The 24,012-nt window shown below is 60.5% G+C and overlaps 2 protein-coding genes across 6 annotated transcripts in view; one reads left to right on the forward strand and one right to left on the reverse strand.

Annotated features, from left to right (window-relative positions):
- Positions 1 to 3,954: 3,954 nt before the first annotated feature.
- GRIN2C (glutamate ionotropic receptor NMDA type subunit 2C) lies at positions 3,955 to 13,525 on the forward strand. The gene is made up of 12 exons (XM_035558768.1): positions 3,955 to 4,362; positions 5,280 to 5,872; positions 6,370 to 6,484; positions 7,097 to 7,307; positions 8,350 to 8,552; positions 8,673 to 8,826; positions 9,687 to 9,812; positions 9,896 to 10,125; positions 10,387 to 10,547; positions 10,994 to 11,181; positions 11,603 to 11,835; positions 12,158 to 13,525. Exons 1-12 carry the CDS (start codon positions 3,955 to 3,957, stop codon positions 13,523 to 13,525), a joined length of 3,990 nt encoding a protein of 1,329 aa, XP_035414661.1.
- Positions 13,526 to 15,769: 2,244 nt separating this feature from the next.
- The window catches only part of TMEM104 (transmembrane protein 104), a 44,543-nt gene continuing 36,300 nt past the window's right edge, over positions 15,770 to 24,012 (reverse strand). For 3 of the 5 annotated variants that reach the window (XM_035558667.2, XM_035558668.2, XM_035558665.2), the window contains exon 10: positions 16,168 to 19,991. In XM_035558667.2, the coding sequence (XP_035414560.1) occupies positions 19,231 to 19,991 (761 nt within the window). In that variant the 3' untranslated portion in view covers positions 16,168 to 19,230. Of the gene's footprint in view, positions 19,992 to 24,012 lie in introns of all 5 variants that reach the window. The other 2 variants (XM_035558664.2, XM_035558666.2) reach the window with 2 other exon arrangements.

Genomic DNA, 24,012 nt, shown 5'->3' on the forward strand with positions numbered 1-24,012 from the left:
GAGCAGCGCTGGTCCCGTAAGTACCGGGTGGGCTGGGGGCGGCCGAGCCCCCCGACGGGCTCCGCTGCCACCGGGAGGAACTTTTAGGGGGGAGTTGGGTGGGATTTTATTTGGGGGGGGGGGGCTGCTTGGCTTATTTCCCAACCCATTCCCTCTGTCCCAGCATCCTCACGTCCTGGGGTGAGGATGAAAAATCAGCTTGGGTTATTTTTAAGGGGGGTGGGAGAGAGCCCCCCCCCCCCCCAAAAAAATAAAGCACCCCCCCACACCTTGGTGCCCCCAGCCCCGTCCCCCCGGCACCTTGCGTAACGCAGTGGGAGGAGGACGCTCGGGGTTTATTTTGGGTTAATCCATCTGCGACCTTTCCTAAGCTGCGTTTGGGTGCGTGCGGGTGAGGGGTCCGCCGGGCCCCTGCCCGCAACTGGTGCCCGGTGAGGAGGAGGAGGATGGGGAGGGTGATGCTGGGTGCTGGAGGATGAAGGTTGAAAGGAGACGGCGCTCGCCACTGGCTGCCGCCGCTTCTCCCCCCCACAATCCCCAGGTCCCCAGCCAAGAGTTGGTTTTGGGGAGGTTTTGGGGAGGTTTTTGCTGCTTTTCCTCTTTCGGGGGGCTCTGTTGAGGTCCCTGCCCCTCACCTGGGCAGCACCAAACCCATTTCCCATCCCCAGCAGTGCCCCGGGCATCCATCCCCGCCAGGGTCCGCTTCCTTCTGTCCTTTCCGTCCCCCTCCCCTGCCCGTGCTGTCTCTTCCCTGTGGTTTTCAGGCTTGGAGGGCTTTTTTTTTTTTTTGAGATAAGGTTTCTCTTTCTCGGGAGGTGTTTTGCATTTCGGGGTTTTATTTCTCCCCTCCATGAGGTCAAAATATCTGCATGAGCTCTCCCCTGGCTGTGCTGGGGCTCGGAGCAGGGAAAGGACAGATGGAGGGAGGGCAAAAAGGAGGTTTAAAACCAGGAGCAAACTTTCCCTGTTGTGTTAAAATAACATTTCAGGAGGTGGAGGAAGGTGAGGGCTCAAGTAGTGCCTGGAGCAGGTTTCTGCGAGCGCTTGGCTTCTCAGGTGAAGCTGCGCAGAGGAAAGGGGATAAGCTGCCAGAAACACCCCAACGGCACCAAAAAGCCACTGAGCAGCCCCATTGGTGTCCTCTTGTCCCAGAGGAGGCTGCTGGGAGGTGGCATTGCTGTGCCCCCATGCCTCATCCTGCCCCAGGTTCATGGTGACACCAGGGCTGGCCGCCTGCCCCTCTTCCCAGAGGAGCCAGTGGGGTTTGGCAAATCCCCTGGGGCACCAAACAGGACATGCTCGGTCCTCCTCCTCCTCTACCTCCAGCAGCCTTCCTGCAGCTTGCGTTCTCCCCCCAAATCCCATTTTTCCACCCCCGCCCCCCCCCCCCCCCCCCGGAAGAAGAAGCTGCGGGGCACCGCACTGGCTGCGCCCCAGCACCTCCCTGCGCTTCGCAGCCCAAACCCGGCCATTTTGGAGCGGGGCTGGCTCCGACCTGAGCCCCACCAGCTGCCCAAGGGGCTCAGCCGGCCTCCAGCCCCCCGCCGGCCTCCTCTGAGGCCACACCGGGCACGATGCTGCAGCCCCGCTGCTGCACCGAGCCCCAGCCCCGCAGCCCCAGACCCTCCACGCTGGCTCCCTGGCAAGGATGGGGATTTATTCCCCCGGAGATTTGAGAAGTGGCTCAACAGGGTTTTGTGCCCGTGCCCACCTCCTGTCCCTGCAATCGTCACTGTGCTCTGGGGGCGAGGGCCAGGGGCTCGCTTTTGGTCCATTTTCCCCAAATCCATCCTCATTTGGAGCCTGGCTGGGAGCAGCCCCTTCGCAGGCAGCACTTGGCTTTGCAGGAGGGGTTTTTTTGGAGTCTGTGCGTGGATTAATCGGTGCTGGAGGAGTGCCCCCGAGCCCAGGTGTGAGGAAGAGGAGGAGGATTTGCAGCCCGGCCGTCCCGTGCTAGCTGGGGATGGGAGAAGTGCCAGGGCTGGTGGAAGGAGCCTGATCAGCCGCTGCGAGGGCCCGGGGTATATTTAAACGTCCTTGAGGAAGAATCAGCTGGGCAAAGCCGCTGGGAGGGCGGCTCTGTTTGTTTTGGGTGGCGTGTTGCTCCCCTTCCTCCCTGCTCGGGTAGCCGGTGCCGGATTCCCAATTAATTATTTATCTCGGGACTAAAAATACCCGGGAATGGTGGCGAGGAGCGGACGGCGCGGTCCACCCCGCTGCCGGCCCGGCCGTGCCGTAGCGTGGGACGGTGCCAACATGAGTCACCGGCCGCCCTCCCCGGCCAAGGGGCCGCGGCCACCGCCTTGGCGTCGTGGCTGCGGCGGTGCGGGGCGGCAGGAGGGGGCGAGGAGGGCAGGGCGGACCCCCTGGTGCCGTGGGAAGGGGCGCCAGGGGTGGCCGTGCCCCTGCCCCAAAGCTCATGCCCACGCTGCGATGCCAGGTCCTGGCATCAGGGTGCACTCGTTGGGGTTATTTCATGTGTTTTCTGTCCAAAATGTCAGCGGTGCTTTTGACAACGAGGGATTTCTGTACTGACGGGCTGAGCATCGGCACGGCGCAGAGGGGTCCCCAGGGCAGCCTGTACCCCGAATCCAGCCCCAACCTCGGGCTGTGCCGAGGGCGCGTTAAGCAACAGCGGCTTTTAATTGCCAGTGACAATTCCGAGTGATGATTCCGAGCGCCAGCTGGCAGCTGGCATCTCGCTGCACGCAGTGATACCGGGCCATGGCCAGCACCACCGTGGCCGGTGGTGGCCCTGGGGCAACAGCGCTCGGGGAGGGAAGGGAGTCGTCGTTTCCTGCAGGTTTTAATTATAGGGTGAGCTCCAGCAGGGGGGAGCAGTGCCGTGCACATCCCCAGGGGATGTCACCCCCCCTGGCACAGGCTGGCGTGTTGGATGTGCTGGGGCCGCAGGCTCTGCAGAGCCCCGAGGCAGGGCTCCGTGCGGCTGAATCCTCCCACAAGGGCACCTTTCGGTCGGCTCCCAGCCCACCCCCTGCCCGCTCGGCTGCCTCACACAGCCCCGGGGCTGGGGGGAGAGAAGGGCACCCGCAGGGAACGTGTGATGCAGGAGGGCTCCTGCCCTGGCGGCACAGCTGTGGCTGGTGCAAAGGGGCCACCACCAGTCCTGGAGAGCCAAAAATCAGTTACTGCATTGATGCCAGGCAGCTAAAGGTGATTTATTTTTTTTTTCTCCCCTCGATAAGCGCTGCTCTCACCCTGGGTGCTTAGCCTGGGTGCCAGCACAGCCGAAGCCGGTGGAGCAGCCAGTGATGGGGGATTTTGGTGCTTGCAGGCACCAGGCAGGCAGGTGGCCTTCCAGGCAGCATGGAGCTGGTGGGGGCTTGGGGCAGGAGACGAGGGGCTCTCACTGCCTGTCCCAAGCCCCGCTGCACCCTGAGCCCCTTTGCCTGGCCGGGGAGCTGCGCTCTGTGCTGCAGAGGAGGGTACGGTGGGGGACGCCAGCTTTCAGCCTTTAAATATTTCAGGTGACTGTCAGCTGCGGAGGGAGGCACGAAGGAGCATCCAGCTCCTCCTGTCACCTCCGGCTGCTGTTCCTGTCCCCTGCCAAGGGGGCAAGAAGAATCCTGACAGTGGTGGCCTGCAGGGGAAGGAGGGCAGTGGGGCTGGAAGGGGACAGAGGTGGTGGGATGGGGATGGGGTGGAGGTGGGAAGCAGGGGCCGGCTGGGAAGGATTTGTGGGGCTGGGGCTGGGGGTAGGGATGTGGCACTGGGCACCAGCACCTCTGCACCCCCAAAGGGGCTGAGCTGGGGGATTCAGCCCTGTGCTCATCCCTGCACCGCATCCAGCCTCCGAAGGATGAGGGTCCCCTCATTTATGGGGGTCACCCCCCCCCGGGGTGGTGCACAGAGGGGTTCTGGGTGAGCGGGGGTCCTGGCGGAGGGCTGGATGCGAGGGGCTGTGTCGGTTCCCGCAGGGACGCGGCGGTGGACATGGGCAGAGTGCCGGCACCCGCTCTGCTACTGTTGCTGGTGCTGGGCTGCTCGGCCGCCTTCAACGACATCCTGCTGCCCGGCCCCGAGGAGCCAGTGGTCAATGTGGCCGTGGTGTTCGGGGGCACATCCTACCCGCTGCACATCCGCTCCCGCCTGAGCCCCCAGAGCTTCCTGGACATGCCCGTGGAGATCCACCCCATCACCGTCATCGTCAACGACACCAACCCCAGCACCCTCCTCACCCACATCTGCAACGTCCTGGCCAGCCACAAGATCCACGGCATCGTCTTCGAGGACAACGTCGGCACGGAGGCGGTGGCCCAGATCCTTGACTTCCTCTCCTCCCAGACCCAGGTCCCCGTCATCAGCATCAGCGGCGGGTCTGCAGTGGTCCTCACCCCGAAGGTGAGGCTTTCACCGGGGTTGTTCCCTGGGGGTTGACTCCCTGGCTTTCCAGGCAGGATTCGGCTCATACCCTTCTCATCCCCTCCCTGGCTGCTTGTCCCATACCCAGCAGCTGGGGAGTCCCGGTGCTGGCTCTACCCGGATGGCGTCAGCAGCTCAGAGGGATCCCAGCTGTGTTCTTCAGGGCAGGGGCAAACATCTGGCTGCCCCCCCGAAGCTGTTTAGGGGATGCTTTCATGCTCTGGGGTCTAACCCCCCTGGGTGTCCCCTCTGCAGGTCTGCCCGTGCCAAGCTCCCCGAGCTGCGGGTAGGCGGCAGCAGGTGAGGTGGCCTTGGCTGGAGCCACCCCATTGCTATGGGTGGTGTTGTCCTGCAGCTATCCCCGAGGGGGGTCTGGGGGGTGATGCCCCCGCTCCTCAGCCCCCTCCGGGCACGTCTGCAGCTTCAAAGGAAAAAAAAAATCTGGAGGTGGAGGCGGTCTGCGTGGCGAAACGCTGCTGCCTGCTCGTGACCTTCTGCAAATGCCGTTCGCTGCATCATTTAAGACAGAATCAGCTCAATTAAGATTTGTTAATGAGAGGCCAGATGGCTGGGGAGGTGGGGCGGGCGATGGGTGGCAGCGGCAGGTAGCAGGGTGGGAGCTGCTCCCCGACACTGTTACGGGGAAGTGACCGGTCTCTGTTGGACACCCCTGGATGGGTGTTGGCCAGCAACCCAGGAAGGCTTGGCCCTGCGCAATGGGGTGATGGCCATGGTTCTGCAGATCCCACAGGGACAACCTGGTCCCATTTTGGGTGTCTCCACCCCACAGACCCCACCAGCCCACAGCTCCTGCAGCTCTCCACGGTGGTGAATCCATGGGGGTCTGCAAGGGCGCTGCGGTGCCAAGCACCCCCTGACCCCTCCTCATCCCGCAGGAGCCCGGATCGGCCTTCCTGCAGCTGGGCGTCTCCATCGAGCAGCAGATCCAAGTGATCTTCAAGGTGCTGGAGGAATACGACTGGGGCTCCTTCGCCGTCATCACCAGCCTCTACCCGGGCTACAACATCTTCCTGGACGTCATCCGCGCCTTCACAGACGCCAGCTACTTTGGCTGGGAGCTGCAGGACGTGCTCACCTTTGAGATGAGCCAGGAGCGGAGCGGCTCCAGGACGCAGCGGCTCCTGCGGCAGCTCGATGCCCAGGTGCTCATCGCCTACTGCTCGCGGGAGGAGGCTGAGTTCCTCTTCGCCATGGCCGAGCAGGCCGGCCTCGTGGGGCCGGGCTACGTCTGGATCGTGCCCAGCCTGGCGGTGGGCAACATGGAGCTGCCGCCCGCCTCCTTCCCCGTCGGCCTCATCAGCGTGGTGACGGAGAGCTGGAAACTCAGCCTGCGGCAGAAGGTGCGGGACGGGGTGGCCATCATCGCCATGGGGGCGGCCAGCTACTTCCGAGCCCACGGCTTCCTCCCGGACATGGGACGGGATTGCCGGGCGCCTGCCACCACCGTGACCAACAGCAGCTTCTACCGGTGAGGTCCAGGGAGCTCCGCATTGTGGGGGGGATGTGGGGAGATGGAGGAGGGAAGGGGACGGGGAGGGCGATGGAGCTGGCGGGCAGGGGGAGGGTGCTGGAGGCTGGTGGTGGTGCCTCTCCGCTTGGTTTCTTCTCGAGTGTCTTGGAGCAGCTCTTGGCTTCTCCTGTGCAGCTTCAGAAGCCCATGGGGGTCCCAGGAGGGGGTTTAAAGCTCTTTGAGGGCTCCTTTGGGGGCTGCAGTGTCAGCATCTGTGCTTCTGCCCCTCCTCACCCTGCAGCAGTCCGTCCTCATCGCCTCCTCCCAGGCAGGGCTGTCCCAGCACCCCACTGCTCAGGGGCTAAACCGGGTCTCCTCTCCTGGCCCCAAAACATCTCCTCATGGTGTTTTTCCGATCCAGGATCCCAGCTGGAGGCGGGGGGGTCAGGGCTGTGCAGGGCCGGGGCCGTGCGGGCTGCAGGGCTCGGGCTCACCATGTGCCGTGTCCCCACCAGGCACCTCCTCAATGTGACGTGGGAGCACCGGGACCTCTCCTTCAACGAGGGTGGCTACCTGGTCCGCCCCACCATGGTGGTGATCTCGCTCAACCAGCACCGGCTCTGGGAGATGGTAGGAGCCCGGGGGCCGGGCATGGGCCAGGACCCCCCCAAACACACACCAGGTTGAGCCATGCAAACCCCATGGCTGACACTGAGGCTCTTTTGGTGTTGTCCCTGCCAAATGGGGACCCTGCAGATTCCCCAGCCCTGGTGTATGTTCGTGGCTTTGTGCCTGCAGTGTTTTCCCCTTGGAGATGCATTTCCTTCCCCCGTGAGCCTCCCTGTGCAGCACCGTGCACCCCAAGGTGCCCAGCACTTCCCAGCCCCCTGGCCCCCACCCCGCTGAGGTCCCTTGTTCCTCTGCCAGCCCCACTCCAGCCGTGCCTGGTGCTTCTGGCCGTGCAAATGCTTAGACCCAAAACAAGCCTTTCTGCAGGTGGCTTTTCCAGTTTATAACAATTTGGGGTGAAATTTGGCCAATTTTGCGCTCTGGTGCTGATGTTACCCCAAGAAAAAACCCTCAGCCTGTGGACACCGATACAAAGCACCGGGGCCGGGGGGAGCTGGGCTTGGGCTCACTGTGGCTGAGATGCTCTGTGGTGGGGGATGAGACCCGAAGGCTCGGGGACCCCCCGTAGCCCCCAGCCCCACACCGGTGATAACGTCCTCTCACTCGGGGCAGGTGGGGAAATGGGAGCATGGCATCATCCACATGAAGTACCCGGTGTGGCCCCGCTATGGCGCCTTCCTGCAGCCTGTGGTAGACAACCGGCACCTGACGGTGGCCACGCTGGAGGAGCGGCCCTTCGTCATCGTGGAGAACACCGACCCCAGCACTGGCGTCTGCGTGCGCAACACCGTGCCCTGCCGCAAGCAGACCAACGCCTCCGCCAGGTGAGCTGGGCTGGTGCCCCTGTCCCCGGCCACCCCCTGGGACACGGGCTGGGAAGGTGCTGGCTTCAGCTGGGACAGGGCTGGAGGCAGGGCAGAAGGTGGCCCCACAGCCTGCTTGGTTGCAGCGATGCTGGGAATGGGTCCGTGCTTACCCACCGGGGGCCTGGGGAGCCCATCAATGCCTCCTTCTCCTTCTCCTTCTCCTTCTCCTTCTCCTTCTCCTTCTCCTTCTCCTTCTCCTTCTCCTTCTCCTTCTCCTTCTCCTTCTCCTTCTCCTTCTCCTTCTCCTTCTCCTTCTCCTTCTCCTTCTCCTTCTCCTTCTCCTTCTCCTTCCCCTTCTCCTTCTCCTTCTCCTTCTCCTTCTCCTCCTCCTCCTCCTCCTCCTCCTCCTCCTCCTCCTCTTCCTCCTCTTCCTCCTCTTCCTTCTTCCTCTTCCACTTCCTTGTTTCCCTTCCCTTTCTCCCTTTCCCTTTCCCCTTCCCCTTTCCCCTTTCCCTTTCCCCTTTCCCCTTCCCCTTTCTCCCTTTCCCCTTCCCCTTTCCCCTTTCCCTTTCCCTTTCCCTTTCCCTTTCCCTTTCCCTTTCCCTTTCCCTTTCCCTTTCCCTTTCCCTTTCCCTTTCCCTTTCCCTTTCCCTTTCCCTTTCCCTTTCCCTTTCCCTTTCCCTTTCCGTTTTCCTTTCCCTCCTTCCCCCTCTCCCCTTCCCCCTTTCCCCTTCCCCCTCTACCTTTTTCCCTTTTCCTTTCCCATTATTCCCTCTCCCCTTTCTCCTCTCCTCTTTCTCCTTTTCCCTTTCCCCTTTCCCATTCTCCCTTTTCCCCTTCTCCTTCCTCTTCCCCTTTCCCCTTTTTCCCCTTTCCCCTTTTCCCTTTTTCTCCTTTCCCCCTTTTCCCCTTTCTCCTTTGCCCTTTTTCTGATTTCGCCTTTTTTCCCTTACCCCTACCCCATTCCCCTTCCCCTCCCACGCCACCCCCCCACACTCCCCACAGCGAGGACCAAGCCGAGCTCCCCAGCCCCGTGGGGGAGCTCTGCACCCCACGGGGGGACCCGGGCCCACATTTCCTTGTGGTGTTTCAGTGGTGATGGCCTGGCGGACCCCTACACCAAGCTGTGCTGCAAGGGCTTCTGCATTGACATCCTGAAGAAGCTGGCCAAGACGGTGAAGTTCTCCTACGACCTCTACCTGGTGACCAACGGCAAGCACGGCAAGATTGTCCGTGGGGTGTGGAACGGCATGATCGGGGAGGTAGGGGGGCGCGGGGCACGGACCCCCCCTGGCCCTGCCCAGGGCACTGCTCGCTGGCACGACGGTGCCTTCGGCTCTCCTCCTCCTCTGCCTGCCCTGAGCTCTCCCGGCCCTCCCCAGGTGTACTACCAGCGCGCCGACATGGCCATCGGCTCCCTCACCATCAACGAGGAGCGCTCCGAGATCGTCGACTTCTCCGTGCCCTTCGTGGAGACCGGCATCAGCGTGATGGTGGCGCGGAGCAATGGCACCGTCTCACCCTCCGCCTTCCTTGGTGAGCGCGGGCGGGCTCGTCCCAGCCTTCCACAGGGGTGGGTTGGAAATATTGCTGGGTTTTAATAATTTCAGAAAAAAAAATCCTGTTTGTGAGCCACAGGGGAAGGCTGCGGCGCCGGCATCGGGGCTTTCTCCTCCTCTTGCCCAAGTAATCCTGTTATTATGGAGGTTGAGGCAGGGATTGGGTTTTCCTCATTGTTACTCGCACGATGGAGTTGTGGGGTCGGAGGAGCCAGGGGTTTGCCGGCACCGAGCCCTGCTTTGGGACCTGAGCCCCCTGCTGCCCTCACCAGAGCCAACCTAAGCTGGGAAAACCCCGGTGCAGGGAGCCGCTGGTGCTAAAACTTTCCATGAGTTTTGAACGAGCAGAACTGCAGCCTAGGGAGGCGAGGAGACCGGCCAAGGTCACCACGAAATTCAGGCTGGAAACTGGGGGGTTCCTTGAGGCTTTTCCCACAGGCACAGCAGCAAGAGCACAGCCTGGCTGGAGTGGGGCCGGGCTCCTGCTGGGGACACGCCGGAGGACGGGGTGGCCCTGAGCACGCATACCCCCTATCCCCTGTCGAGGCTGGGGCCATTGCAGGGGGTAGATAATCCGTGATCCCGTGGGAAACCCCCAGCGATGGCCCCAGAGATGAGCAGCATCCCATGAGCATCCCCCACCGATGAGACCCTGGTGGTATCCGCAGCACAGCCACATCCCCCTCGCAGCATCCCCCGTCCCTCTTGGCTCACCGAGGATCTGATCGGTGATATTCGTGAGGACAAGCCCGGTCTTTTGGGGAGGGCTCCAGGGTGTCCCCACAGGGATATGGGGACACGTCCCAGGACTGATGGGGACCGTCCTGCCCTTTGCAGAGCCCTACAGCCCGGCCGTGTGGGTGATGATGTTCGTGATGTGCCTCACCGTGGTGGCCGTCACCGTCTTCGTGTTTGAGTACTTCAGCCCTGTCGGCTACAACCAGAACCTCACCAGTGGCAAAAGTGAGTGGGGGGAGGTGGGTGTGTTGAGGGGACACGTCCCCGGCCATGCTGATGCCTGTCCCCTCTGTCCCCATCCCCACCAGGGCCGGGCGGTCCCTCCTTCACCATCGGCAAGTCGGTGTGGCTGCTGTGGGCCCTGGTCTTCAACAACTCCGTGCCCATCGAGAACCCCAAGGGCACCACCAGCAAGATCATGGTGCTCGTCTGGGCCTTCTTCGCCGTCATCTTCCTTGCCAGCTACACGGCCAACCTGGCCGCCTTCATGATCCAGGAGCAGTACATCGACACTGTGTCGGGGCTGAGCGACAGGAAGGTGGGGGTGCACAGTTCTCTCCCAGGTCCCCCTCAAAAATTAAGGTTATCTGGGTGGGGAGACCTTCCCCTGGGGAAGGGGGGGGGGGGGGGGGCGCATCTTTGTGCCAGCCTGGTTGTGGGTGGGTGGGAGGATGGATGGGTGGCTTTGGGGACGTGGTGCGGACATGGGGAGGATATGGTGGGGACATGGGGGGACCTGGTGGGGACATGGGGGAAACACGGTCCCCATGTGACGGCGCTGCTGGGCTCCATGCTGCAGTTCCAGAAGCCGCAGGAGCAGTACCCCCCCTTCCGCTTCGGCACGGTCCCCAACGGCAGCACGGAGAGGAACATCCGCAGCAACTACCCTGACATGCACACCCACATGGTGAAGTACAACCAGCGCTCTGTGGAGGACGCCCTCACCAGCCTCAAAATGGGGTACGGCTCCCCCCGAGCTGGGGTGGGGGTCCCCTGGTTGAAGTACAGCTTCACATGGCTCCCTGAGGCACGGTGTGATGCCTCCCAGGTGGGGCATGGTTTCTGAAGTGGGGTCAGCCCCCCAAGTGAGCTCTCCAAGACGGGGTACAGCTCCATAAAGCTGTCCTAAATGGGATATACTCCCTCCAAAAAAAAGGGTACAACCCCATGCAGAGGCCATAGAGCTTCCTATAGCCCCCCCAAATAGGACCCATCCCCCCCAGATTGGGTTCCTCACCCCCCAGATGGGGTCGTGGCTCCCCAAGCTTGGGTTGAGATCCCCCAAAAAGTGTCCCACCCATTCCCACTGGGTCACAGCCACCCAAAAGGGGCACAGCTCCCCAAAAAGGGGTCTGCACCCCCCATGGGACCCCCCCTCCTCACCCGTCCCTTCCGGTGGTGGGCAGGAAGCTGGATGCCTTCATCTACGACGCGGCGGTGCTCAACTACATGGCGGGCAAGGACGAGGGCTGCAAGCTGGTGACCATCGGCTCGGGGAAGGTGTTCGCCACCACGGGCTACGGCATCGCCCTGCAGAAGGACTCGCGCTGGAAGCGGGCCATCGACCTGGCCCTGCTGCAGTTCCTGGGAGATGGTGCGTGCCCAGGGCAGCTTCTCGGGGGTCCCGTGCTCCGTGGGGGTTGTAGGGTGGTCCCGAGGGGCTGGGGTAGCCGGGTTGCACCTTTGAGGTGGCTTTAAATCTGGCTGTTGTTGTCCAGTTGGGTGTGTGGGGGGGGTTATTCCCTCGGGGGGGTCTCTGCTCTTCTTGCAGGCTGGAAAATCCCAAACAGGGCCATATGCAAAATCGGAGGGGCTGGGATGTGGGGCAGAGCTGGCACAAGGGACAAATGAGATGGCAGAAATCCTGGAGGATCCAGGGTGTGCTCAGGCTGAGAGCAGCAGCAAGGGCTGAGCCGAGAGCAGCTCTGGGGGCTTTGAGGGGATTTTATCCTCCTGGGGCTGTGCTGGGTACCCATGGTGGGTTTTCACCCCCCTGTGGATATGCGTGGTCCTAGGGGAGACCCAGAAGCTAGAGACAGTGTGGCTGTCGGGGATCTGCCAGAACGAGAAGAACGAGGTGATGAGCAGCAAGCTGGACATCGACAACATGGCCGGGGTCTTCTACATGCTGCTGGTGGCCATGGGGCTCAGCCTGCTGGTCTTCGCCTGGGAGCACCTCGTCTACTGGAAGCTGCGGCACAACGTCCCCAAATCCCACAAGCTCGACTTCCTCCTGGCCATCAGCAGGGTGCGTGCCCCCTGCCCTGGTGGTGCTGGGGACATCGGGGGGGGACATCGGGGAGGGGACAGCGCCTTGGAGCTTTGGTTTCTGCTGACTTTTCGGTGCCTGGGGTGTTGTTGGGTGAGCAGTGGGGGACAGGAGCCACCCCGAGGTGAGGCAGGGGGCTCACGCAGAGATCTCAGCTTTGCCTTCACTCAATCCACTCATCTCAGGCCAGCTCCTGGCACTTCCCAACCCACCCAAAACTATTTCTCGTGCTGGGGGCGTTTGCAGCCCTTGCACGGCTCTGGGAGCTGCTGACGGTGTGCTGTCCCCGCTCTCTCTGCAGGGCATTTACAGCTGCTTCAGTGGGGTGCAGACCCTGCCCAGCCCCAGGCGGGCGCCCACGCCCGACGTGACGGCGAGCTCGGCCCAAGCCAACGTGCTGAAGATGCTGCAGGCCGCCAAGGAGATGGTGTCGACGGCCAGCGTGGGTGGCTCGCTGGAGCACGCCACGCGCACCATCGAGGACTGGAGCAGCCGCAGCGAGCACCTCCAGACCACCTTCTCTCTCAGGACACCCCAGCTCGTGGTGCAGAACAGCACCGGCACCCACCGGGGACTCTCTTCCGGCCTGGCCCCCGTCGAGAGGCCGGGCAGAGCCCACGCTCCCAAGGGGGCCCCCCCGGGGCTCCCCCTGCCCATCCCCGTGGACTCACGGCTGCCCGGGGAAGAGAAGCGGAGGGGAGCGAGCGAGCGCGTCCCCCGCGTCCTTCACCCCCTGAAGTTTCAGGGGGGCTGTGCCGGGGACAAAGCCCGCCGGGGCTGCGTGGTGGGCAGCTTGCCCCACCTCCTGGCGAAGACAGCACCGGAGGAGGATTTTGGGGAGCACATGGTGATGGGGAACCACATTGGTGCCCCCATTGCCACCCCAACGTCGCCCAGGGAGCTCCCGCTGCCTGACATCTACAGGGAGCACAAGCGGGGGGGCCGGCTGCCCAACACCCCCCTGCTCTACGGGGATCGGGGACATCAGGGCTCAGGGACAGTGCCTCAGCTGCTCCCCACCTTGGAGACGAGGAGGGAGGTGGGAAACCCCTCCCTGCCTCCTGCCTGTGCCCACAGCTCCTTCCCAAAAGCCACCAGGACTTGCAGAGCGGAGCGGGAGCATCCAAGCCATCGGGCGAGCACGGCCAGGGCGTCCTGGGAGCGGGGTGAGAAGCACCAAGCCACGGCACTGCTACGCTGTGGCGCCCACCCACCCGCTGCCCACACCGACATCCCCGACCTCTTCCCCGAAGCCGAGGCCGCCCACAGCTGTGGCCCCCACTGCCCCGAGGCCGCCGGGCGGCTGGTGGGGACGGGACGGGCGCTGCGCTTGCCTGTGGCACAGCTGCCATCGTACCGGGAAGCGTGCCGGCAAAAGCCCCGTGGCACTGCATGCGCGCCCTACACCTACATGGACTCCTACGCTCACCTGCCCATCTATTTAGGGCACCTCTCCCGTGGGTCCCCGCCACCCCGTGAGCACCCTGGGGTGCTGGGGGGCGGCCGGGGCTCAGGGCGCTGGGACGGAGCCTGCAGAGGCTGGGGGAGGCGCGGGGAGCCGGGCTTTCTGCGGGCAGTGGGGCCGGAGAGGCTGGCGGCTCGCGGGGTGATGAGCCCCTGCGCCGGCGGGTCCTGGCGGCGGGTCTCCAGCCTGGAGTCAGAGGTGTGAGGGGGGACACGGGGGCTGCGCGGGCCGTGCTTGCTCCCCTCCTCTCCAGGGGGAGAAAAGCAAAGTGCCCTTTGCTCGTCTTCCCCGCAGGCGAGGCGGTGGCTCCCGGCCGGGCTGCGGCACGGTGCTCCTCCTGGGGATGTGCTCGAGCATCCCGGGGTCCTCCACCGCCGGCAGCGGGATGCTCCAACCCGGGGCTGTGCCCTCTGGGGGCTGGGGGAGCCTCCTCGGGGCCGGACTGGGTTCGCCCCGCAGGCAGGGCTGGCTGGGGACACCGAACTCATCGCTGCCGTGTTTCCATCATGTTTTGGCTCATTCAAGGGACTCAAAGCGCCACGTCTAGGTCATTAAAGAGACATTTTAAACTGGCTGGGGACCCTTCTTCCACCGCTGGCAGTGAGCTCCGTGCTGCCCTTGGCTTTGTCCCCGTGGCCACAGCAATGCTCATGGTCCTGAGCCCCAGCCCCGCTCGTGTCCCCATGCCTGGCTGGCACCGCCACTCCTGGGTGCAGGCTGGGAGACCTGCTGCAGAGCAAGATTTGGGGGAAATGTCCTTAATTCAGTTCCAGCCTGCTGGTTTCAGCCCTCATTACCAGCACAGCGGATCCGAGGTGTCCCACAGGGCCACCACTCCTTGGTCCCCCCGGGCTCGATCCTCCTTTCCTTGCCCCATCCCAAAGCAGCCGGTCGGGTGGCTGGTGAGCAAGAGCACCAAAGGGATGTCTGCAAAGCCCCGCAGAGGTCAGGAAAGGTCTGAACACTCCTTGCCCAGGGACAGAACCATTGGCAAGGCCTGCCTGTCCATCCATCTGTCCGTCCATCCACCCGTCCATCTGGCTGGGGTGAAACCCAGCCAGTGTCCCACCTCCCCCCCGCAGCCTGGCTGCCATCGTGCGCTGGTGCTGACACTTTAATTCCTGTTACTTATTTATCACTGCAATTGTCTCTTAATTGCTTTGGCAGCCCCTCCGAAGGCCGCTTGGGGAGGGAGGAAGGTGGCGATGGAAAACTAAAGGCGATAAATGAATGCACGTGGTGGGGGGAGCCTTCCTGTGCCACCCCCAGCCATGGCACCACTTTCCGTAGGGCAGCTCTGGCCAGGCTGGTCCCCACCAGGGTCCAAGTGCCCTGGGGAGTTTTCCCCCAAATTGTGGCTTTCTGGCCCAAAAAAAACCAGCACAGAGTGCGGCAACTTCAGCTGGGCTCAGTGGGCCAAGCCTGAGCAGGGTTTGGGGGCTGTAATAACAAAACAGAGCGGAAAAGGGGGAAAAAAATCCCCAACCCACGTTTTATATTAATTAGTTATATCCCCGGTGACTCAGCAAAAGCCAAATGGATTCGCCTCATGTTTTATTGAAGGGCTTTGCTGCAGGAGGCTGAGGGCAGCGAGGGATGGGGCACCCCGGGGTGCTGCCAGGGGAGGTGGCCCGGGGATGGGTGCCCACAGGATGGGCACGGCCCCAGGCGCCGCTCACGGCCGGACCCGGGGTCAGGCAGCCAGGGCCAGGGGCTCCCCCGTGTGCCCCCAGCACCCAGGTCCCCCCCATGGTGGTGGTATTTGCATATCTAATTTATATGCTAATTGGGATGGGAAAAGCTGCTTTTTGGGGGGTAATTTGGGGTGCTGATGGGAGAGGAGCAGCCCCGAGGTCGGTCAGTGGGGGCTCCGGGCTGTCCAAAGCAGAAGTTGGGTATTTAACGCTTAGCAGCCTCTGAGCGATGGTATTTCTTCCTGGGGAAATGGGCTAATCAATCACTTTTTAATTCGGCCGCCTCTGGCACCCGCGCCGCCCTGGGCTGCCGTTTGTGTGCGCCCTGGGCGAGGAAACTGCTGCCAGCGGGGCTGCTGGCACCGCACCCCCCGGCACCCATCCTGCTCAACCTCTGCCTCTGCCAGCCCCAGCATCACCGTGTCCCACGGGAGCTGCCCCAAGGTGTCCCCCCCCCAGTTATTTGGATAGGAATGGTTTTCCCTAAAATCGGGAATGTGCAACCAGAAAAGGAGAAGGGGCCGGGAAGGTGTCGGTCCCAAACGGGGACGGTGCAGTCACCGTGCCTGTGCCACCCCAAGGGAAGGTGCTGTGCCTCGGTGAGGTTTAAGCCCTGCCTAACCCCTTCTCAGGCTCGAGGTTTTTATTTCCCCTTCTGTGGCCATCGCTCCTTGAAGTGCCACAAAAGCCCGAATCCATCCCCGCTGCCACTTTGACTCCAGATTTACAGCCCAAGCCCCAAAATCCTCCGCTGCTTGTGAGGTCCTCCGAGAGAACCACAGGAGAAAGTGTTTATTTCCATCATAAAGCCGCGTTTTAATATTTTAACATAAATCAAGCCGCGTTTTATGGCGACAATAAATTTGTTGGCAGAAACTGCCTTTGCATCCCGAAGCAGCGGAGCGATTCAATTTGTTTGGTTTTAAGTGTACGGAGATGTAATTGAGAAGGGGAAAGTGCAGATGTTTTAATTGAGTTTGCAGCCACCAGCCCGAGCGGCGGGAGGCTAATGGAGAAGCAGAGGTGAGGTCTCTATTAGCCTCTCCGCTTGCCATTTCTCCTTGGCTCGCGGCCCCATCTGTCACAGGAGCCCCCCCGGGAGTCGCTGCCCGGTGAGGAGGGGAAGGGGGAGGAAAGAGAGGCGAGGCAGAGCTGGGCGACCGTGTGAGTTTTATTGGGTTTAATCCCTTTTTTTTTTGAAAACTGATTACAGTCAGGACAAGCATGGCGTGAGAACCTGTAACAATGAATCGTTGGTGCAAGGAACAGGCAAATAAAACCAGGTTTGCTGCGGCTCGGTGAGAGGAGGGAGCTCGCGCCCTGTACCCAGCCCCTCCTCTGCTGAGCCGCCCCCTGCCCGCTTCCCCCAGTCGTTTTTAAGGCATTGCTATGTCACGTTTCGGGTGAAAAATCTTCTCCCCGCGGCGGAGTTTCTCTCCGTTAATCACCCCAATTCCTCGGACAGACTGGGTTTGCTGCTGTGTGAGGACAGCAGGCGTCTGGGAATATTCTGGGTTATTTATTTCAGGAACCCCTCGTGCTCCTCGGGGACCAGAGCTCCTCCAGGTAAGGTACCACAGCAAAGGCTGGGCTGGGAGGTATGAGCGCAAGGCAGGCGGCCCCCAGAGCATCCAGCACCCAGCTCCAGGCAGCTCTCGGCTCAGACCTAAGGCCCCTCAGCGGTCAGCACGGCACAGAGCAGAGCTGGTCACCTAGGCCAGGGAAGAGAAGGCACGTCTTTACACGTGAGACCATGAAATGAGATGACCAACTCCTGCGAAGAGGCCAAGAGAGGGTGTGCGGGGCCAGGAGGTCTCAGCCCACCCCCTGCTGCCTCCACCAGCACTTGGAGGCTGCTGCAAAAAGGGGCAGGAGGGAAGGGGAGGCTGAGGGCAGCCCTAAGCAGGGACAGGAGGATGAGTGAAAGCAGTAATAGCAGTAACAGATACACCCCTGCTCTGGCTGGCACTGAAATCGGGTGGCAGGTACCTCAAATCAGCATTCGAAGGGATGAGGCTGAGCCAAGTGCCTTGCACAGGAGGCTGAGGGCTGACAGGAAAGGCCTCGGCCCCCACCATAAACCCACACCTGGTGCGGAGGCTTTCCAAAGACTGGTCTCATCAGCAGCACATCCCTCCCGCTGGCTGTGCCCAGCTCCAGCTGCACCTGGGGGGGCTGGATGGGGGGGCTCAGCATGCCCCAGCCATCGGGGCACCTGCGACGGGTCCAGATTCAGCAGCCGAGGCTCTGCAAGAGCTGGGGAGCGAGCAGGGGAAGGGGGCAGTGGCAGACGCCTGCCCCACACCACACAGGCTGCCCCCAGGCTTTGCTCTCCAACCACCACAGCTACCGTCACTGCTCCCAGCTGAGGCAGCAGCCACCTGTGAAGCTACGTGTTGTGAAGCTACATGTTAATCTGGCACCGAGGATGCCCTGCAGCACCTGGGGATGTTTAAATTCGCTAGCAAGGGCTGCCAAGGGCTGTTTTGGATGGAGCTGGAGCAGAGAGAAACAGGCCCCCTGCATCCTCTCCAAGCAGCTTGGCAAGGACACAGGCACAGTGCTTGGGCTCGAGAGGTGGAGGGCTCTGCTGTAAAAACCATTGAGTGTTTTTGTACAGCTCCAGGTACTTGCACAGTCCCCCAGGAGGAGCACTTCAGGTCATATGGAAAGGAGAAAGTCCTACTTGAAAACGGAGCTTGATTAAAAAGAGCTGCAGTTCAAAGCTTGCTTCTAGCTAGCGGTGACACTTAATGCTGCAGCAAGTGCAGAGGGCAAGAAGATAGGATGTAAGTGACATGGACCTGGCTTTGAACCTGCTTTAAGAAGGGCAGAGGAGAAAATTAAAATATTCCAGGTGAAAACTTTTTAAGTTCTTCCTTTTGTTACAAAAACCCATAGGATCTTTGCCTGAGAGCCTCACGCCCCCAGAACCGGTGCTGGTTGTGGCCAAGTGGTGCTGCAGTGACCAACAGAAGCCTCCGAAGTGCCTCAAAAGCAGCACTGATCATCTCCAGCACTGCCTGCCTAAGGAAAGGGGCAGCCCAACACACACAGAGAGGCGCCTGGGAGCTCTGCAAACTGGGATAAGCTGAGCAGGACCAGCCAAAAGCCCACCTCAACCCCGTGCAGAAGAGAGATGGGATTTGGGACTAGTTCTTTCTCACTGCCCTGTAAGGCCTGGGAGCTCAGCTCCCGCAGGGGGGCAGGCAGAGCTGAGCCACGGCACTGCCTTTCCCTGCTGGCACCAGCCCGCTCCCTTGAGTTAACACCCACCTTGTTTCAAGGCTAATTACCCAGCACAGGAGGCTGGAAATACGAGAGCTCTGGCTGTGCACACTGACACAGGTGGAACGCGTGGCAGGACTGGGTAATTAGCACCTTCCCAGCCCGCACAAACCCTGACCACTGCGGTCGGGGTCTGGCCTCTTGCACCAGCCTGGTGTGAAACGGGGAACGGCTCTGCCAGCTGAATTCACCGGGCAGCAAGGCTGCAAAGCTACATCCCTGCAGGCGTGCCTCCACAGGGCTCGGGCTGCCACAGCAAAGAAGAACAGGTTGAAAAGTGTGAGCATAAACTCCCAGCCTGGAGAAATCCAGCTCTGAGAGATCCCAGATCCTGGGCAAGTTGTGGTGTTCCTTCCCCAGAGAACAAATAGGTTAATGCCTCCGGAAAAATAAAGTGTAACAGCACATGAGGTCCTTTTCTTTGAGCTACGGCTGTGCCCACCCTGATTTCCTTCCTCTCCCCTCAGCTCCCCAGGGTTTGGGGCTGTGGGGTCAGCAGACAGAAGAGACTCCTCTCCCCCAAACTCCCGCTGGTTCTGTGCACAGCGGGTCCCTGCCTTTGGGAGAAAGAAGTGGAGCCGATTAGTGCAGTGAGCAGCCAAGGCTGCCTCTCTCCCACGTGCTGAAACCTGCAGCACCAGGGGAGCGCCCCTGTCGGGGCAGGGCGATGCTCAAACGGAGCCGAAGGCAGCGATGGCTGGGCACTGCCCAGAGCTCAGCCCCATGGCTTTGTGGGGTGGGTCTGAGAACCAGGGTGACGAGGCTGAGCCCACTCCATCCACACGTGGTGAGGAAAGTCTGTGTCTAGGTGTGACCTGCACCACCACGCTGATGGCCTGGAGGCTTCCCTCCACGCCACCTCTTCCCCTCCAGTCCCAGCGGGGTTGCAGTCTCTGGAACCCAAGAGGGGGAGTGCCACCACCCCCATCAGAGCTTGGACTCGCTCAGCACAATGTTTGCAGTCACAAAGACAAAGCAAGAAAAGCCCCAGATGAGCACGAACACTATCCAGAAGGTGTGCCGGAAAGGGGAGAGGTGCTTGTTCACCGTCCCGCTGCCGAAGACGAGCTGCGTGTCCTTCCGACTGCAGTAGGCGAGGAAGGCCGGGATGAGGTACTGGATCCCGTTCCCAGCGTAGGCTCCCGTGATCCCCACCAAGGACTCGAGGTCGTGGGTGCAGAAAGCCACCAGCACCGGAGGGATGAGCGTGATGGCAGGAAAGACGATCCTATCCACCACCCAGGGGTAGGTCCCCCCTTCCCTGTGGAAAAGGGTCTTCCAGTTGTTGCGCAGGGTGACGGCGATGATGGGGAAGTTGGTGCTGATGGTGAAGACGGGGAAGAGGCCCAGGAAGTAGCGGATGAAGGTGACGTTGATGATCTCGCAGTTGGTGAAGTTGAGCGTGTACATGTCCATGAGGGTGTCGTTGCGGAAGCAGTAAATGGCAGTGAAGGACAGGAGGCTGTAGAAAGCCAGGATCAGGATGTAATCGAGCAGCACGAGCTTGTTGACGTGCCTCTTCTTGGAGATGGGCGTGATGAGGGATGGCAGGGAGTGCTGGCACATGAAAGAGTAGACGCACACCCCGAAGAGGTTACGGATGCCCGACAGCTGGGCCATGGACGGGTGACCTTCAGCTTGGCCTCTGCTGATGCGGATGAGGGCCAGAATAATCATGAGGATGAAAGCTGGAGAGAGAGGTTTCGGGTCAAGCCCAGCCCCGCGCTGCCCACAGCCCTCCCAGCAGCACCGGCAGCCTTGGCACCAGCTCTCCCCCTGCTCCGCAAGAGCGTCTCCTTGTCTCTGGGGAACGGGGGACAACAAAGGCAAGGTGCGCAGGAATTAATCAGCGCTCGTTGTCAGCACTCGTCAGCACATAAGGGAATAGGCTCAGGGCTCTTTGGCAGGCATCTCCCTCCCGTCTCCCTCCTCAGGGACTCACGCTCCCACCCCTGCTAGCAAATAATTGCTCAGGGTCCCTCAGATGTGTAACACGAACATTGCTGGGACCACTGCCCCCTTCCTCCAGGGTCTCGTGGATGCTTTGCTCTGCACCTTGGCTAAATATCCCCATTTAAAAGTGCCGAGATGTGTGAGCTTTGACCTCTAAAGGAAAAGAAGACTAAGCCTGGCTGCAGAGCCAACTCCAGCAATATTGCTACACGCTTACAACCGGACTAACATTTCCAAGCCCTCATCTATGAATGCAGGCAGGTGCAGGGGAGCAGCAGCTATACAGAGCTGTCCAGTCCCTGCGATCTGTCAGGCACGACAGCGCCAGAACTAGCCAGCCATCGCCCAGGCAGGAGGAACAGGCTGTCTGTAGCTAATCCCAGGGTGGAAGAGCCAGTCTGGAAGGGACTAAAACAGCACCGAAAGGCTGCTATTAAAATTCATCACTTCTCGGCACGAAGTCTGCTCGTCTACCCTTCACTCGTGTCAGGGAAAAGCCTAACAGTGTTTCACAAAGCTTATCACAAGAAGCTACGTGCCACGGACAAAATGAATCGAGGCGATCGGGCTAATACCCTTATTTACTCTGCTGCTGGAAACGCAAGCCAGCAGCAGTTATTGCTAGACTATTATCCCTAGCATGGCACATAAAACTAGCAGAAAACTAATTCTGGCATCAGAGAAATCACATCAACCTGGGAAGGATGATCATCGGCTGGAGTTAAAAAGGAGCAGGGGAAAAACCTGCCTGCCAGGGCAGCAAACACCCAGATTTACAGCCTGATGCTGGCGCTGGATGGGCCACGGTGGCTCGCGCAGAGCTGTCTCCTGCGCTGGGGTAAGGCCTCAGAGCCCAGCCATGAATTATCAGGTAATGAGAGAAATAACAAACCGCTGACACTGGTATTATGCATGGCTTTCAATGTCATAAATAAAAACAGAGGAATTAACGGAGCAGCAGGCAGTTGTGTGGCCGTAGGAGGCAGGGCAGCGGCACTGTGCGCAGGGTGACAAGGACACGCGCTCCGTGCCCAGGACCGCTCTGCCTGATGTGGGCAGCTGAGGCAGGAAAGCTTGCCAGGGATAGGTCTAGAAGCGAGCTGCAGACCAGTTGGTGATCACTGCCTCCATCCCCAGCGAGACTGGGTTCACCACAACCCGGCGTCGCCTTTGCTCGCACACCCCCAGTACCCCCAAACCTCGCTGGCTCTTCTCACAGCAGTTCCCCTCCATCTTCCCCGCAGCCTGGTGCTAAGCACTTACCAACCACGCTGTTTTCTCTCTTACTGCCCCAGGAACCTCTCACTTCCAGCCGTTTCCCAGCGGCAGGACAAGCCTCACAGCTCTCCACAAACACCAGGCTGGGGGACGACAGCCGCTCCATTCCTTCCCGGCTCCTAGAGAGCTAGCCCGCCCCGGGGGCGCTGGGCACTGCGTACATCCCCACCAGCAGGCACAGAGGGCTGCAGAGAGCAGTAATTCATTGCCCAGGGTGCCTGCAATTCCCCTTGCCTTCATTCAAGCCAGCGAGTGAGGCGCACCATGGTCACAGACAGTGATGGTGTCTCCCCCCGCTCCCCATTGCCCTCGCAAGTGGAGACGGGTGCCAGGCGCATCAGCCAGAGCAAGGCAGCCTTAGGAAACGTGCCAGGTGACGTGACACAGGCTGCGAGGAAGGGAAGGTGCCCTGAGAACAAGGCAAAGCAGGCTGGGCAGCTCTGGATGTACGCTGACGCTTCCCTCTCCCCGCCTGGGAGAAGCGGTCGGCCTCTGAAGCCCAGGCCCACGTCTGGCAGAGATGGACCTGCACGAGTCTCGCACCTCTTCCCCTGCTCACGAGGCCGCGAATGTCTGCCTGCTCACCGAGAGTGCCGGGTGACCTATTTCAGCTCCCACCTCGCTCAAACCCCCTCATCCCACACAGCACCAGGCAGGATCAGTGCAGGGAAGGCTCCAGGCTCGCAGCCAGGCCTCGGAGCTTCTCCTCCGAGCTCCCCTCTGCCCTGCCACATTTTCTGCATGGAGCAGACAGACCAGGCTCCCAGTGGATTTCCCAAATGATGGACAGAAGTCTATCACTTCAGAAGCTAGAACTCATATACCCTTTGGTTTTATTTCCTTACAGACTTCTTTCAGAGATCAAACCTATCAGAAATTAAAGTTATGAGGAGCGATAAGCCAACACTAAGATCTAAGGCAGCGCTGTTTTCAACAAGGCAAGCTGCGCTCCCCCTGCCCACTGCTGCTTTGCAGATGCGCTACCCTTGAGGGAGGTGGTGCTGGGTGGATTGGATGGGTCCCCTGTCCAATTTCAGCCCCAGGACATGACAGCAGCCCTGCCCTGGTGGCTGTCGTCTCGCTGCCTGCAGCGGATGAGCCTCTCGCCTCGCTCCTGGAACCGGAGAGTTAAAACATTTGCATGCTAGATTTATCTGCCTGTCCCTGGGAGGAGGCAAGCCCAAAATGAAACTCTGAAACCTCGTTATGCCGGATGATAAATCAGGATGAAAAGAAGCTGACAGGCTCTGACTGACAGGCTGCTCTGAGCAGACAAGAGGCAGCACAGGACCCTGCGGGCACACACAAGTCTCCTGCTCACATCCTCCTCTACCTGGGACAGCGGGCTGAAGGCAGTCTCACCACAACATTTCAAGTTACCTGCAGGTGCCACATCAACTGTCCAGCAGCTGCTTCGCCAGAAAGAACCCTTGCTAAGGCAGACACGGGGTCATCAAAGAGCCTCAGTCTGCTCTGTACACACAGAACGGAGCAGATGAGCAACACGTCGCAGGGATGAAAGCCCTTCAGGCACCACAGCCACCAGCGCCCAGGGGCACAAAGCAAGGCAGACAGTGCTGCTATGGACCACTAGGAGGTTACACAAAAGCTTTGTTTTAAACCACATTTTGTACAGTCCTTAAAAACCTATTGAGGGCTTTGCCTGCCCTGATTTACAAAGTGTTAGACCCTCTCCAAGCCCACGCACCGTGGATAAGCTTTGCAGTCAGCAAGGCTCAGAGGACACTGCTCGTCTCATCTGCCCTCCCCTGGAGCTTTGAGCATCATTTAACTGAAGGATGAAAATGAGACTGCGTGGGGGAAAAAAGGGGTACACAAAACAAAAGTTGTGATGCATCTCATCACCGCTGCCCAATCGCCTCCCCTGCAGACTCCTGCTCTCGCTCTCTAAGGAGGAGATGCTGTCTCTTCCTCTGAGACAGATCAGCCCTTGCAGACCGCTACTGCCACCTGTCCTGCTTGACTCAGGAGATGATTCAGAGATAGGGCAGCTCTGCTATGGTTCTTGCAGGTGGAAAAATGAATATGAATTAGAACACATCCAAATACCAGCACGCCAGGAAAATATGGGAGCCTGGGGATATTAAAAATACAGTTTTGTGAGCTTTGACAGAAGCATAACAGAGCTGCACAGAGAAGCAGGGAAGGTAATCTGGCCATTCCGAGTTTACGGATTGTTTTGCAGAGTCAGAACAAACAGCTTTGTAAATGCTAAGTGCTGTCTCATACACGAGCTTCATCTCTCTGCAGAAAGGCTACTGCAAGAAAAAAAAAAACACTCCAAGAATAAAACATTTCCCACACTGGTAGGTTCCCACCATGGTAGGTTCCTGAAGAACTGATGCTCAAGATGAGTTTCTGGCTTAAGTTTCCTACACCCCTGGCAAAACACGATGCTCTGGAGGTGTTTCACATGGTGGCCCACTTCTGTCTCTCCATTAGCACACAGGAAATAAT

The sequence above is a fragment of the Cygnus atratus genome, chromosome 18, assembly GCF_013377495.2.
Source record: "Cygnus atratus isolate AKBS03 ecotype Queensland, Australia chromosome 18, CAtr_DNAZoo_HiC_assembly, whole genome shotgun sequence".
NCBI lineage: Eukaryota > Metazoa > Chordata > Aves > Anseriformes > Anatidae > Cygnus > Cygnus atratus.

Bases quoted from the DNA above. Each gene is read 5' to 3' on its own strand.
- GRIN2C (XM_035558768.1), top strand. From the start codon at position 3,955: ATGGGCAGAGTGCCGGCACCCGCTCTGCTACTGTTGCTGGTGCTGGGC. The intron at 6,485-7,096 runs GTAGGAGCCCGG...CACTCGGGGCAG, and splicing joins AGCACCGGCTCTGGGAGATG to GTGGGGAAATGGGAGCATGG. The intron at 10,548-10,993 runs GTACGGCTCCCC...GGTGGTGGGCAG, and splicing joins CTCACCAGCCTCAAAATGGG to GAAGCTGGATGCCTTCATCT.